This window comes from Caretta caretta, chromosome 8 (assembly GCF_965140235.1).
Source record: "Caretta caretta isolate rCarCar2 chromosome 8, rCarCar1.hap1, whole genome shotgun sequence".
NCBI classification, from domain to species: domain Eukaryota; kingdom Metazoa; phylum Chordata; order Testudines; family Cheloniidae; genus Caretta; species Caretta caretta.
Genome location: NC_134213.1, coordinates 106,747,084 through 106,761,132, shown reverse-complemented (window position 1 = coordinate 106,761,132; position 14,049 = coordinate 106,747,084). Strand labels below are relative to the sequence as shown.

At 48.6% G+C, this 14,049-nt stretch overlaps 1 protein-coding gene across 7 annotated transcripts in view; it reads left to right on the top strand.

Moving 5' to 3' along the window:
• Nucleotides 1-14,049, top strand: part of RNF220 (ring finger protein 220) — a 337,761-nt gene that overhangs the window by 293,405 nt on the left and 30,307 nt on the right. For all 7 annotated transcript variants that reach the window (XM_075131894.1, XM_048859934.2, XM_075131893.1 and 4 more), the window contains 4 exons: nt 2,458-2,554; nt 3,828-3,914; nt 5,894-5,949; nt 8,218-8,296. In XM_075131894.1, the coding sequence (XP_074987995.1) occupies nt 2,458-2,554; nt 3,828-3,914; nt 5,894-5,949; nt 8,218-8,296 (319 nt within the window). The remainder of the gene's footprint in view (nt 1-2,457; nt 2,555-3,827; nt 3,915-5,893; nt 5,950-8,217; nt 8,297-14,049) is intronic.

Below are 14,049 nucleotides of genomic sequence, written 5' to 3'. Positions count from 1 at the left end.
CTTTTACACTCAATTGACCCCTGACACCACCACCGCCGCCCTCAGGTACTTGTTCCAAGTATTCATTATCTGGCTAACATTCAAATCACTTCTGGGACTGACCAGTCACTGCTCCAGCTTTGCATGATTTGTGTTTCCCACCTCTTCGAAAGAAAAATGAAGACCTGTACGTCCAAAGCTTATGGCCTTTGAGAAGTGATGGGCTACAGTAATGCCAGGTGCAGAAGATGGTGTTACTGGAGGTTTAATGTCATGCTTGTAAATTACCACTACATCTCTCACTGTGAGTTCTCAGGCAGCATTGAAAGAACATCCAGCTCATCTGACAGGTCTCTCGTATTACTTTAAATCTTCTCCGAAAGATTCTGATGAACTGAAAGAGTCGAGATTTAGTGGATGAGGCATTGCTATGAGAGAAGGAAGCTTAGGATGTACTTTGGCCGCCAGCATACAGCACGACTCAGCCTGTACTTGAAACACATCCGATGGGCTTGGCTGGCAAAGGTGCTGCCCCAGCCAGGCTGCAGGGCTGGCCCGTATGCTGCTGAAGGCTGTGCCACTTATCACAGAGCTGTGCCTTGCTTTCAGAAGCAGGTGTTTGGGTGCTGCACTTATCCAGGTGTCAATAATGGCAGTTTGGCAGCTCTTGTGAAAATTTAAAGCTGGTCGTTGCTTTGGGGGCAGGGCTGGTTGAGTTAGTCTGGAAAGGTGATCCTGAAAACTGATGGGGTGCTAAAAGTGCCACTTCTTAAAGGCCCTCGTTTTATACAGGGGAAGAGAAATATCAAGTCTTTATAAACAAATTTTATTAGCAGCTTAACTGATACCTTGTACATTCTCAGAGGCCGACAGTGACATACTGCATTCGAGTGGTGTCCTTGGAAAGAGATCTGTATCCTGTCTAGCTCCCACTGGGGATATAGCCAGCTAGAAATACTGCTCCACCACTGGGGGGGGGGGTCAGAGAGGGGGACACAGATCCGGTAATGACAGCATAAACTGGGTTGAGAGCACATTGGACTGGGAGAAGAGTCAGGCCCTTGTATTGTCAAGAGGGTGACTCGGGGGATGGAGGGACTGCTGTTTTTATGGGGTGCAATTAATAATCCTCCCCAAATTCAATATCCCTAACTGAAACTCACCACCTCTTTTCTTCCTGGGCGCATTCACACTGCACAAGAGGCGTTTGCTCTCAAAGCCCAATTAAAATTGGCTTAAGGAACACGCTGACGTGAGCCAGAGTTAGTGATCTGGTACCAAAATGTTTTGACTCTGGTACAGCCCTTCAACACGGAGGGAGGATGGCATTGTGGTTGGGACTCAGGGCATCTGGGTTCATTTCCCAGCTCTGCAACAGACTCCCTGTGTGACCCTGGGCAAGTCACGTAATTATTCCGTGCCTCAGTTTCCCCACTGGTCAACAGAGATGTTGAATGGTAACTGTTTGGTGTAAAACTCTTGCTGTGTTTGTACAACATTTAGCTCAAGAGAACCTGATCCTGCCTGGCATGCCCATAAAGAAATTAACAACAATGCTCGAAGATGCTTCTTGCCTGTGTTGGCTCTCTCCTAAAGATTAGCACTTCTTATGTGGCTTCCGAAGTACTTTCTACTAAGTATGTGAGGGGGCTCAATCTTGCGAGAGCCTGGGCATCCTCAGCTCCCCTGGGAGTTAGTCAGGGGCATTTAACACTTCACAGGATCTGGGCCTATGCAGCACTTCATACTTCAACAGGGATTTTGCCTGCATAAGAAGCGCTGGTTAGCGCCCTTAACATTCGTGTGTTCCTTATCTGCTTCCCAGAAGTAGTTTTATTCTCATTCATGAGCATTTAATATTGGACAAAATTAAGCCGAGGACAACACTCGTTACAGAAATGAGTGTTTTATTATCCTGGTGTCTGTTTGCCCCCACGGATAGTCCTCATGATGAAGATGCAATTCACTATTTTCCACTGGCCTTATCTCCTTGTGTTTGGCTGAAATACCACGTGATGAACAAACTTAGCTACACCCAGTAACTTATTTTGGTGCTTGAGCTTTCGGCCACGAGTGAGATACACCCCCTGATAACCCTCAAGCTCCTCTTTTCCCTTGCTACAAAAGTAAAGTTATGATGAGGGTTCTCTCAAATTCCCTTCATAATGGAAAATTAAACTGTCTCCTTCTTTCTGATGGACAGCATAAACCCAGAAAATGTCAAAGCATTTCCTGCCGATATGTTTATGTACTGTCCTGTTCCTAGAGAGGTCCCATGAGAGAGATCCAGAGGAGTCGGTGGCACTGGTTCCTGCGGCTAATCCGTTGAAAACACATGACTGAGCTCTGAAGGATAGCCCACACAGCCTAGCCTCTGTCCTAGGATTTCTTTCAAGGGATCTCCTGCTGTTGCTCTGCGAGATGTTTTGCTACGGCGCAGTGATTCATGATATAGTCCACCCATTTTATTCCCTCCAGGTTCTGGATTCATTATGTGCAGTGGCAAGGAGAATCCGGATAGCGACGCTGATCTCGACGTGGATGGAGATGACACGCTGGAATACGGGAAACCACAGTATCGTTTTTGAGAGGTTCTTACTCAGTGGAACCATAGCCATGTGTCTGATGTTTCTGAGACCGTGGTACAGCATTGCTCTGTGTAACGTTGAGCGAGCCAGGCTCAGCCCCTGTGAGAAATGCCAGCAGCTCCCCACACTGCAGCTCAGATGTTCCTTGGTCCAGGAGCAGTCCCCAGTACACATATCTGCTTCGCAGTTCCCTTTCACTCCCATTAAAGAGTCTCCCCTGGTCATCATTTCTCACCCCAGACCCAGCGGGTGAAGCACACAGGAAAAATATCACACACTTGATCCTTTGGGTTATTTTCCCTAATGTCTCTGACACAACACTTCCATCTCCTTTTTTCCCGCTCTCAGATTTTCCCAAGATGCATTCTGCTCCAGGAGTGTCAGAAGCTTCCTAAAAGCAGGGGGCCACCAGGACCTGAACCGTGGCCCTTCCCCCAAGCCTCGCCCCTGCACTGCCTTGTCCCTGCTCCCAGGCCACCTTCCCCTCCTCCCCCCCCACCTGCTCACTCCTCTCCGCCCCCACCCTCCCATTGCTCACCCTTAAGGCCACTAAAAGGTAATGGGGCCATGGTCTACCCACCCCCACCCCTCTTCCGGCACACTTGCTCTGCTCCAACTATTTGGTTAGGACTGGAGCTCCTCCATCCAGAAACTGGGGCCAGAGCAACTGGACTGTACCTTGCATCTCCAGGAGTTGTTCAATGCAGGCATCTAGCAGGAGCGGGAGCAGCCACGGGATCTGAATCCCCTGAAGGCAGTGTTTACACTCTGACATTGGGGGGTGGTGAGCCTTATTGTCTCTATTCTGGAATTTAATTAAACCTGCACCAGCTGCTGTGAGTCAGCATCTCGCTAATAGAGGCAATGGCACTGTGCTGACTGATGCCTGCAGAGGATCCAGCCCTAAAGTGTCTGTAAGCCAAGGTTGGTATTCTTCCAAAAAAAAAAAAAAAAAAGAGAGAGAGAGATTGAGAGTTTCTCTCTCTCATAACAGCTCTTCCCACATGTTACTATCAAAGGAATCTCTCCATATGGCCCAGGGCGTTACCTTCCTGTCTAAGTTTGTTACCATGTTGCCTTTGAAATCAAAGCTTCGGGAAGCTAGCTGTTGAGGTAGATTGTCCGAATGAACTCGCTCTGTATCCTTTGTAGCCAAAGTTAGCTGGCTGAGTGCCCCAGTGCCGAGAAACAGGCGTAATGCAGAGCACCCACTCCTCGCCCTTGACAAGGCTGTATTGCTCCTTAACCCTCTGTGCTCAGGTACACAGAGGCAGATATCATCCCTTGCACTGGGGAAGAGCCGGGCGAAGCCAAAGAGCGTGAGGCACTCCGTGGTGCCGTCTTAAAGTAAGCGCGTGGGCTTTGTAATGGTTTTCACCAAACTGGCTGGGTGTGAGTTGAAGGGGAAATCCCTGTTCAGCTAAGTGTGTATGTGACATGGCAAGGGAGAGGCAAAGCCAGCCAAGGAAACAGTCATGTGGCTTGGGCTGAATTCCCCACCCGTGCTGTAGGAAGGGGCAAATAAGGATATGGTTAGGGATTCGTAGAAGTCCCTGCAAAGCACATTCCCCAGCTACTCTGGCCACACCCACTCCCCTGCAGTAGCTGCCTACTCTGAGAGCAACATTGGCCAGCTGCTAACTTCTGGTGGGGAAGACACTGATGAAGTGAGCTGTAGCTCACGAAAGCTCATGCTCAAATAAATTGGTTAGTCTCTAAGGTGCCACAAGTACTCCTTTTCTTTTTACTGTGGTGCTGCAATCCCTTTCTGGGCAGACCTTTTACGGTCGGGGGCCCTGAGCTCTGTCACTCCCCGGAGCGGACTAGAGTTGAGTAGATCTGTGTGGATGCGGCTGCCGCTTGCATGCCATAGCACTCTGTGCAGTACGTGTCAGCTAGCACCGTGTATGTGATTGCCCGGGCTGGTGTAGAACAAGCCAGTGGACCCCTCTGCATGCAGCACGGAGTTGGGGCAGGTCTGCGCCGCTCCCTCGTGTGGCAGGCCTTTGTGCTTGGAGCCGAGAGCACTGCCTGGCTTGCTCCAGGCTGAGAAATGCAGGCAGCCAGAGCGCGATGTGAGCCAGGCGCTTGGGGAAGTGCTTCAGGCAAATAACAAAATGACTGTTAACAGGGACGTAGGGTTGTTTTTCTAGCCCTCTGCCCTGCATGGAGATAGGGCTTAAATTTCCCCTCTATCTCTTAGACTGAGTGATCCTCAGTGAGGTCAAGGTTGAAGTGATTGATGAAGCAGTGGAATGAGGCTTTCTTACTGTTTAGCCTGTCACAAACAGTGGCTTGAAATTAGGTTCCACTCTGTAGAAACACGGGGTTCGCCATGGTGGATCAGACCATTGGGCCTTCAGCAGTGGCCAATTGCTATGCTTCAGAGTGAAGTAGAACCATTCCCCCTCACCAGATGAGCGCATTGTGATGTGGGGGGAGGGGGAATCCCTTGCCAGTGCCCGCACACAGTAGTGGGTAGATGTGGTTTAGGGATTATAGCAGGAGCCTGGAACCTCCGAGGTCACATTCCCATATGTGGCTCTGGCAGTCAGACGCTGTATTGCCTTGTGGTCCTTGAATCCTTCTCCGACTCATTTGCCCCATCTATAAAATGGGGGTGATTATACTTAATATTTGCAAAGTGCTTTGAAATTCTGGCCAAAGGCTCCGGAGAAATGCAGGGTGTAATTATTAGCTCATGCCTTGAAGCGGGAGGCTAGATTACCCTTTTAATGTAACCCTCTTAGCTCACAGAGCTGAAAATGTCACATAGTGCTCATAATTACCAAGGCTCCTTTAAAGATTCTCTTGTGCTGTTGCCTCCTTTATTCTGTTGGCTCACAAGTGACTGGTCATGATTGCCAGTTCTGCATGCTTTAGTGCAATGGTTGTCCCAAATTTGAAGCGTTATAAGGCCATGCCTGTGAGAAGGTGCAGTTATTCTTAGAGGGAGAGTCTGTTGTAACATAGAGAGAAGCCTTTAGCCATTAAGCCTTTTGCTTCTGCAATCTGGGGTGCAAAACTCAGCTTTAGGTTACAAGGGAAGGAATTTGGATCCAAAGCCTTCAGTCAACATCACAACCACTGAGTGATTTAACACAGACTATGTGGGCAAGGGCTAGGACTAGACCAGCGGGAGTTGCCAGCACAAAGCCCAGTTCTAGAGAAGGCTAGTCCCTCGCTTTGATGCCCAGATTTAAGTGGGAGGGAATGTTTGTATTTAAGCTGTTGAAACCTACAAAAGCCAGTGAGGCTTGTGAGCTTGTAGGAGCCACGGACTCTCCGTGACCTGCTTTCAACATTGTTCTCTTCTCTGTTTCTAGTGGTGGCACGCCCAGTACCCGAATAACGCCAGAGTTTTCCAAATGGGCCAGCGATGGTGAGTGTTAGATCCATAAATTACTGTTCCATCCTGAACATTGAAGATCTTCTCTTGCAGGTTTGGATGGGGGAGGGGGGTTTTATCTTACACTTTTTTCGAGTTGCAGCCACTTACCTCTGTAGTGGTCATTGTAACTGCATGTCAATAGAAGCATACAGTGATCTTGTGTATACATAGTTCTTTGATCCCAAACAGTATCATTAACAATACTCGGTACTTGCAGAACACCTTTATTCTGAGGATCTCAGAGGTCCCCGCACATATTCCTCATCATGGGCCTTTGAGGGGCTGACCCCAAGGTGGAGACGTGCCCAAAGCCTTGGAGAGAGTCAGTCAGAGACAGGATTAGAACTCTGGCATTTTGGGCCCCCACTCCTGGGGCCCACTCTAACCATTAGGCCGCACTAACTTCCTGTTGAACTGAATGATGTCATAAAATAGCGTCTGAATTAAAGGAACAAAGCAGCTGGTGACTGCTTGGCCTGGTGACACAGGATGCCAGTTGGTAACTAGTGGGGTCTCTTGTGTTGGGAGCCATATCTTGTCTCTTGGCACTGAGGGTCAGACTGGAATCACATCTGTAGAGAACAGGGAGTTTTCTGGCCAGCAGTCCAATAGTGAGGGTGGTGTCCTGGGGGCACTGCCCTCTGTGGTAGGAGTGTCTGGTAGCATGGTATCTGAGAAGCCTGCCCAGCTGGTCAGGAAGTGTCTGTGCAATAATGGACATGGTAATGGAAGTTCTCCCTCCCCAGCAGAAACCACACTGCCTTGGGTCATCCTCCTCCATTCACTTAAGCAGCTGTCAGAGCTTCACTCCCCAGTGCCACTGTTCGGTTGCTGGTGGCTTGACCCAGACACATGTTAATGCTGCCCTTTTTTGTTGCCTTCCCATTTTTAAAAGGATAAAGGAGATTAATAATGTCACCTCTGGTGTCAGCGTAAGAGAATAGTGCCTCCTGTTGCTGTTACCGGGGAATTCTTCCGTTAGCCCAAGTGGCAGAGGCCTGTGCTTTTAGCATGGAAGGTCCTGGCTTCTGTCCCAGCTGAGGATACGTGGTGGAGGCTGCCCACAAGAATGATCTGCAACAAAGAAAATGGCTTGAGCTGTGATTTACGTTGATACTCATTTGGGTATCTTTGGGGTTTTTTTAAACCCCAGGCACATACCCAGCCCTACAATAACAAACTAGTGGGAAGTGTGAGCAGCCCGCCAGTAATAAAACTGGACACGTTCCTGCTGTAGAGCCCCAAGCACATCACAACATTGGGTAAGTGCTGTCATCCCTGCTTTCCGGAAGAGGGAATTGAGGGCGAGGGGTGTTAGGAGACTTGCCCTCGGTCGCCCAGGGAGCGCAGTAGCAGAACTGGGAATAGAATGCTGGGCACCTGACGCCCAGGCCTCTGTTCATAAGAGTCCTCAACCAGGGGCTTGGGCAACTGCACAGTACCGAACCAGTGTGGGGCTTGGACCTGGGAAGGGGAAGAGAAGGGTGAGGAAATACGGTCTCACCAAGGGCATGATAAATAAGTGTATTAAATATTCTCCGTTCTTAATCGCTTTCCTGTAAGTGACACAGCACCCACATAGCTTCCTGAGAGAAGAGAGAATAAACTGCCTTAGATAAGGGAAATTGGAGGACTTACCACAGACAGCGAATTAAATGTAGCCGTGTCGGAGGGCTGGTGAAGAAACAACAGCACTAGTGCTTGGTATTCGCTTGCATTTCTATAGTACTTGTCACCCAGACACATCACGAGCTGCTCTGCGTGGACTCTTGGGCCGAGATTTTCAGAAGTGGCTAGTGACTTTGAGTGCCCCGTTTAAGATACCTTGTAGGAGCCAGATTTGCAGAGGGCAGGTGCTCAGCAATTTCAGTCAGGACTCTTTAAGGCATCTCTGGCTGGGTGCCCAAAATCCCTCAGTCACTGGAAAATCTTGGCTTTTTTTTTTTTTTTCCCCTCTTGTGGGGGGAATTTCATCCAGTCCTGCCTTGCTGGAAACCCGGTCTGCATGGCTGCTGTAGCAAACCTTTTCTGAAATAAATCTTAGCTGGTACAACCAGCAAATGCCACGGGGCCGTCCATTGGAAGCGAGGCAAGGGTGGAATTTTCATTTTCCTTCTTGGATCTTAGGCCTTTCAGACAGCCAGGAACAGGCAGGCAGTGTTGGTTCTGGGAAAGTGACTCCTGGGTCCTTTGCTCCTGCACCTGTTACACATTTAGACTCTTTCCTTTTATTAAATGCCCTGTACCTTCCCTCTACAGACATGCCCTCGACGAGTAACGGGGAGAGCAGTAAACAGGAGGCTCTGCAAAAGACCTGTAAGAACAGCGACATCGAAAAGTGAGTATAAAGCGCACAGTCCTGCCCATTCTGTGGAAGTGAAGCAACTGCCCCCAGCTCTCTGAGCGTCAGGGTAACTCAAAGAGGCACGCACTGGCATATTTTGGACCCTTGACCACTGAAGCAGTTATCCCTGAAATAAGCTACTTCCGTCCCAAACATCAGCATTGCATTATCTCCGCTCTTAGCTCCCGCTGTCTGAAGTGGCTGATAACTGGGGGTTCCACCATCATGGGGTGAGGCCTTCTGTTTTTCATGCTCCGTAGCAATTCCTCGTCCACAAAGGAAACACCCCACCTCTGTGTCTTGGCGCTCAGTGCAGTGATCTCCAGCAGGCATGTGGTATGGAGCGGGGGTGGCTGTGTGCTTTATTGGTAAGCTCCCTGTGTTCTTCAGAATCCCTCTCCTAAAGGAAGCCCCTATGCTCTCTCTCCTTGCCCGCTCAGACCCTGCCTTGGTACCTATTTATTCCATCCTCCTTCTATCCATGGGTAGGACTCGCACCAGCCCAAAGGCTGCCATTTGAGGACAAAGGCTGAATACTCTTCGCCATGGAGCCAGTCAGCATTGGTCCTTGTGTGAGCCAGAGAGGGTCACTAGTAGGAGACACCCTGAACCTCCATTTCCCAGGATCTGAGCATGTTTCATCTGCAGCCTTCTGCCCCTGATTCAGGAGCCTGCGACCCAGCATTTAAGCTGTGTGATGATCATCTTCTTCTCTAGCTACTTCCAGCCACAGCATGCACGTACGCATGGCCTAGGATGGAGCCATGTCATGCCCTTGGTACTGTTTGTTTCAGATTTCTCTCTTTTGGGGATGCCTTCTCCCCCCCCACCTCAGAGTGGCTTGCCCCTTCCGACCCTCTTCTAAAGGCTTGTGGGGAAACCCTGGCTGTTGGGCACCTGGCCGTGTGAGGGCTTCTGGAAATCCCAGCTTAGTACTCTCAAGATCCGCCACTGCTGTCGTGGATCATTTTAATTCCCTTTTTAAAGAGAAAGTCAATTATTGCCTAAAATCAGCACTGATCAGGCAAGGAATAAAACGACTCTGAATGAGACCGAAGCAGTGGGGAAAATCTCTGTGCTTGCAGATTCCAAATAACTTTATCTCAGATTCATTTGAAATCCAGTTCCTTCTCCTCATCGACCTGCCCAGGCCTGACTTCAGGTTCTGTGTCCCCTACAGACTGGAGACGTCTAACAGCTAAAGCTTTAAGAAGCACTAGTGCATGGTTAGGTGTTAGCTGAGGTAATTCTCTGCTGCCCCGACCTCTGGTCTTGGGACCTTTTTTTTTCTGTTTTAAAACCTCTCTACCCATGTGTCCCAGACATGGGTGATCCACACTGCTCATACTCTATGTAGATCTGATGTTTTCATGCTTCTCAATCAGTGGGTTGAAACCAAAACCATAGAATTTTGGGATTTGACAACACTGCAACAGGAGACCTAGCTTCAAAGTAGCTACTCTTGTGTTTTGTGTCAGAGGTGTTGAATCCCTTAGCAATAATCCATTGGCCTCTGTCTCCCCCTCCTTTGGTTTGTTGCCCATCCTTCCGTAGGGCCTCCTAAGCTCTCCTTAAAGTCAGCGACTCTACCCTCCCAAATCCACTCCTGCTGAAAAGCTAAAAGGATTTGACCCTTTCCAGAACACTTGAGCTCAAGTGACAAATTGACCTTACCTCCTTGATCAGGTTATTAAAGCTTGGTCTAGAGTCTTTTGAAGGATCCCCAAGGACTTTCCAGACAACACGTAGAATAACTATATTGTGAAATATGTGCATTCGTCCTGTCCCATCATAACCCTGCCCCAGTTCAACTCCCAGTCCTGCTGGAGCTGCTGGAAGGCAGGCAAAACTCCTTAGAAATTACAGGTAAAGTTTTACTGGCTTATTAACTCTTCCCAAGAAATTCCTCGTTTAAAGGAACGAGGAGTGCTGAGGTGCTTTTATTTAAAGGCCTTTATTTCCGTCAGGATCAGACAGTAAGATGGTGTTGGAGGTGGATTCCCACCTTTCCCTTTTTTCCCCTGTGACGTGTGTGTGATATAGTTTCTGTCCTGCTGTTTAAGGAGCCTGGATGCTCTGCATGTTTGTGTGTGTTGGGGGGGTTTGAGTTAAATTAATTGATAACAGCGATCAGACCTAGAATCCTACAGAAAGCGGGGGAGGAGGTGTTTCATACTGTCTGGCTGCTTCCCACTCTGCTGAGGAGCCATGATATATGGTGACCCAGCCCAACAGGCTAAATTGATTCATCTCCAGTTCCTGTTTCTTAATCTGGAGCTAAATTGGTTTCATTTTTCTTGTTTGGGATGGCGCTTGCAGCAAGTTCTAGGCCGAAGCACTTTGCTCCGTTGTTCATAACTTTAATTTTTGCTTTTAAATCTGGGTGTTATTGATTGGTGTGTTAAGCTCCATGTAGCATCTGATTAGCATTTTAAAAAGTTTAGAAGCACATGGTTTATCACCTGTGTCAGCTGTGCTCTCCATTTCGAACAATGGGTAATAGAGTTAGTAGTGATTCCATGTATTGATCCTACTGTTATAAGAATGACATTCCTTCCCCCCATTCCAAAAATAAGTCTAGGCATGGAGAGTATTTTTTTAATTAGCTAATACGATACAGTACGCTGTCCTTGTTTTGGCGTGCCGCTGATGTACTTTGGTTGAAAGTTAATGGAATTTGCACTTCAGGCTTCCTTAGAAGACACTCTTGCAAGCAAATTGACAAGCCTAGAGATGCAAGGAAAGTCCACACTGATTTCCGACCTCCATGTACCATGACAGGTCTCCATTGTTTCCCTTAGCAGTGACCTAGCCCCTTGCATCATCTGTGTTTGAACGGCAGATGGTAGCCACTGGTTGACAAGATGGAACTAGGATTGGTCTGGGGACTAATACACTTGGAGCATCGGGATTTAGTGGGACTTTCCAATCTTGACTCCATTAATTTTCTGTTTAATTCTAAAGGATTAGTAAAGGGGGATAGGGTAGGGAGAAGGGTGGCTTAAGTCCTCAGCAAATGAAACGCACCTCTGGTTGGACTGGAGACAGGGCTTTGCATTGGGCTTGGAGAGAGTAATCGATTCCTGTAACCGTTCAGACATGTGCCCGGTCTCCTCCACTAGCGGAGATGCTCTGCTGGGACTTGTAGTTGTGTGTCAGGACTAGCTGTGAGCTGCAGAAGCTGTGACCTCTTTTCTCCCTTCCCCCTCCCTCCCAAGACGTTACCCAAGTAACCTGGCACCATTTTGAAATCAAGGTTCCCAGGGGTTAAAAGCCAACATCTTAATTCAGAGTGCCAATGTTCAATTTTGCTTTCTGCCACCAAACTAGATTGCAGGCCAGCGAAAGAGTCTGGGTTAGTGGCCCACTGGGTCACCTCCCATTTGTTTTCCTCAATTTTGTGTTGTCATAAATTCATTCCAGTCCGTTGTGGTTGATCAGTTTATCTCAGTCAGGGCAGGGAGCGCTGCTAGCATGATATATGACATGAAACATTGTAGCCAGCCTCTCCATGAATCACTCCAGCTGTTTGGTGTCAGCATGAAAGCAAACAGGCCCAGGCTGCCGAGTGTTGACTGCGATGAGCTCAGTATGGGAAGAGACATGACGTATGAATGTTTATTTAATAATTCTCTAATATTTCCAGCGGAGTGTGGCTCTGCCTTTTGCGGGGGGGAAGCGGAGGGGAGGTTGAAGGGGGAAACTCTAATCTGTTGGGGTGGGTCATAAATCAGGCAGACAACATCATTAATCAGGGATGGAACAGAACTGGAAGGAGGTGGGACTCGAGCTGCCATCCATGCTGGGAAGGGGCTGTGCTCTTTTTTTCATAAAACAAATCTTGTTTTGGCTTCCAGTTAGCGCCCTCAGTGCTGCTCGCATAACAGCAAACCAGAGCACCAGGCTGTTTAAGCAAGTGCGCTACCTTTGCTATAAACCTTGCGACTTAAGCCCACCAAGCATTAAATCCCTTTATAATTATCTTCTTTATATAACACTTCATGCTCATCATGCTCCGCTGGACGAGCTGCTTGTTGTGTTTAGGAGAGGGCTTTAGAGAAGAAAAGCCATGGCGTTTGTTTTCTTTTCATTGCTCTTCCCCGCCCCGCCCCCCGACCTTTCTGAAGCAGCTTTAAAAAAACACCGATTCCAGGGGGAGCTCGGCGGCCCTGGCAAAACTAGTGGAATTGACGCAAACGAAGGTGCTGGGTTGGCTTGGTGTGGCCTGAAGAGTCTAATCGCTGAGAGCAGCATGTGAAGTAGCAATGGCTCTCTTCAGGGGGCTTCTTTCCTCTCAGACATGGCGCTGGAGATGGGAGCAGGGAGGGTGTGAAGTCGGAAAATTATCGCTGGCCTAAAAAGACAGATCTGCGCTTAAATCAGCACGTTGCCGGGGACTGGAGAGAAGATGCCATGAATTCACACGTCAGGATAATCTCTCCCAGCCCCAGCTCCGTAGATGTCGAACCATTAATGGGTTTTGGATGCCAAGGCGAAAAAGCAGAGGTAACAGTAACACTGGGCTGGTGCTGTAGTGCACATGGGGCTCTACAGAATAGGTCCCTGCCTGGAAGAATGCACCTTCGGAGGGCCCGGTGCTGCGGTTGGTTCCCCAGGGATTTGCCTGCCCTCAGCCAAATGCAGGATTGAAACGCAAGTTAAGACAAAAACAAGAGCAGTGACCAGCGTGGGGATGGGCTGCGGCTGAATCCTGCAGTCACTGGGCAGAGTGCTGCACCTGTCTCGGGGGGTTACATGTAGATTTTTTTTAAAGGTTCTGGTTCTCCCTTGAAATGCCATCGCCAGTACGTAATAAGTGCACTGTGTAACGTTGCTCTTCAGAAGGGCTGGTGAATAGGTTTCAGGGTTCATGTAGGGTCGTTAATCTGTGTTAGCGTATCCCGTGGGGCTGAAGTTCAGAATGATTTTGCCAGGGAGGAGAGAGCCGGGCTGAGATTCTTAACTTAGCCCCTTGTCTTTGAGCTATGAAGAGAAATTGCCTGTACAGGTAATAGTTTAAAACAAAATCATCACCATGCCAACGTAGCTCTATCTAAATCCTGGTTAGTCTTAGTTAGCAATTGATCTGCAGCCTGGCGGGGTATAAAACTCAGCAAGGCAAACTAACCAAGGGAACTCAGAGCTGTCAGTGAGCCTGGTATCTCCCTTTACTTTAGGTGCACCCAGGAACATGGGGAATCTGCTTCCCTGGTTACACCTCCTCTGTATACACATGTTCTGCAGGTGCCCATGGTGGAGGAACTATATAATGCTTTAGATCCTAAAGGCCTCAGGCTGTAAGTCCGGGGCCAGAGATGCATTTTCCACTGAGTCCACTGCCTGGCTCTGGGACACTTGTATTCATAGAATCATAGAATATCAGGGTTGGAAGGGACCTCAGGAGGTCATCTAGTCCAACCCCCTGCTCAAAAGCAGGACCAATCCCCAATTAAATCATCCCAGCCAGGGCTTTGTCAAGCCTGACCTTAAAAACTTCTAAGGAAGGAGATTCCAACACCTCCCTAGGCAATGCATTCCAGTGTTTCACCACCCTCCTAGTGAAAAAGTTTTTCCTAATATCCAACCTAAACCTCCCCCACTGCAACTTGAGACCATTACTCCTTGTCCTGTCCTCTTCTACCACTGAGGATAGTCTAGAACCATCCTCTCTGGAACCACCTCTCAGGTAGTTGAAAGTAGCTATCAAATCCCCCCTCATTCTTCTCTTCTGCAGACTAAACAATCCC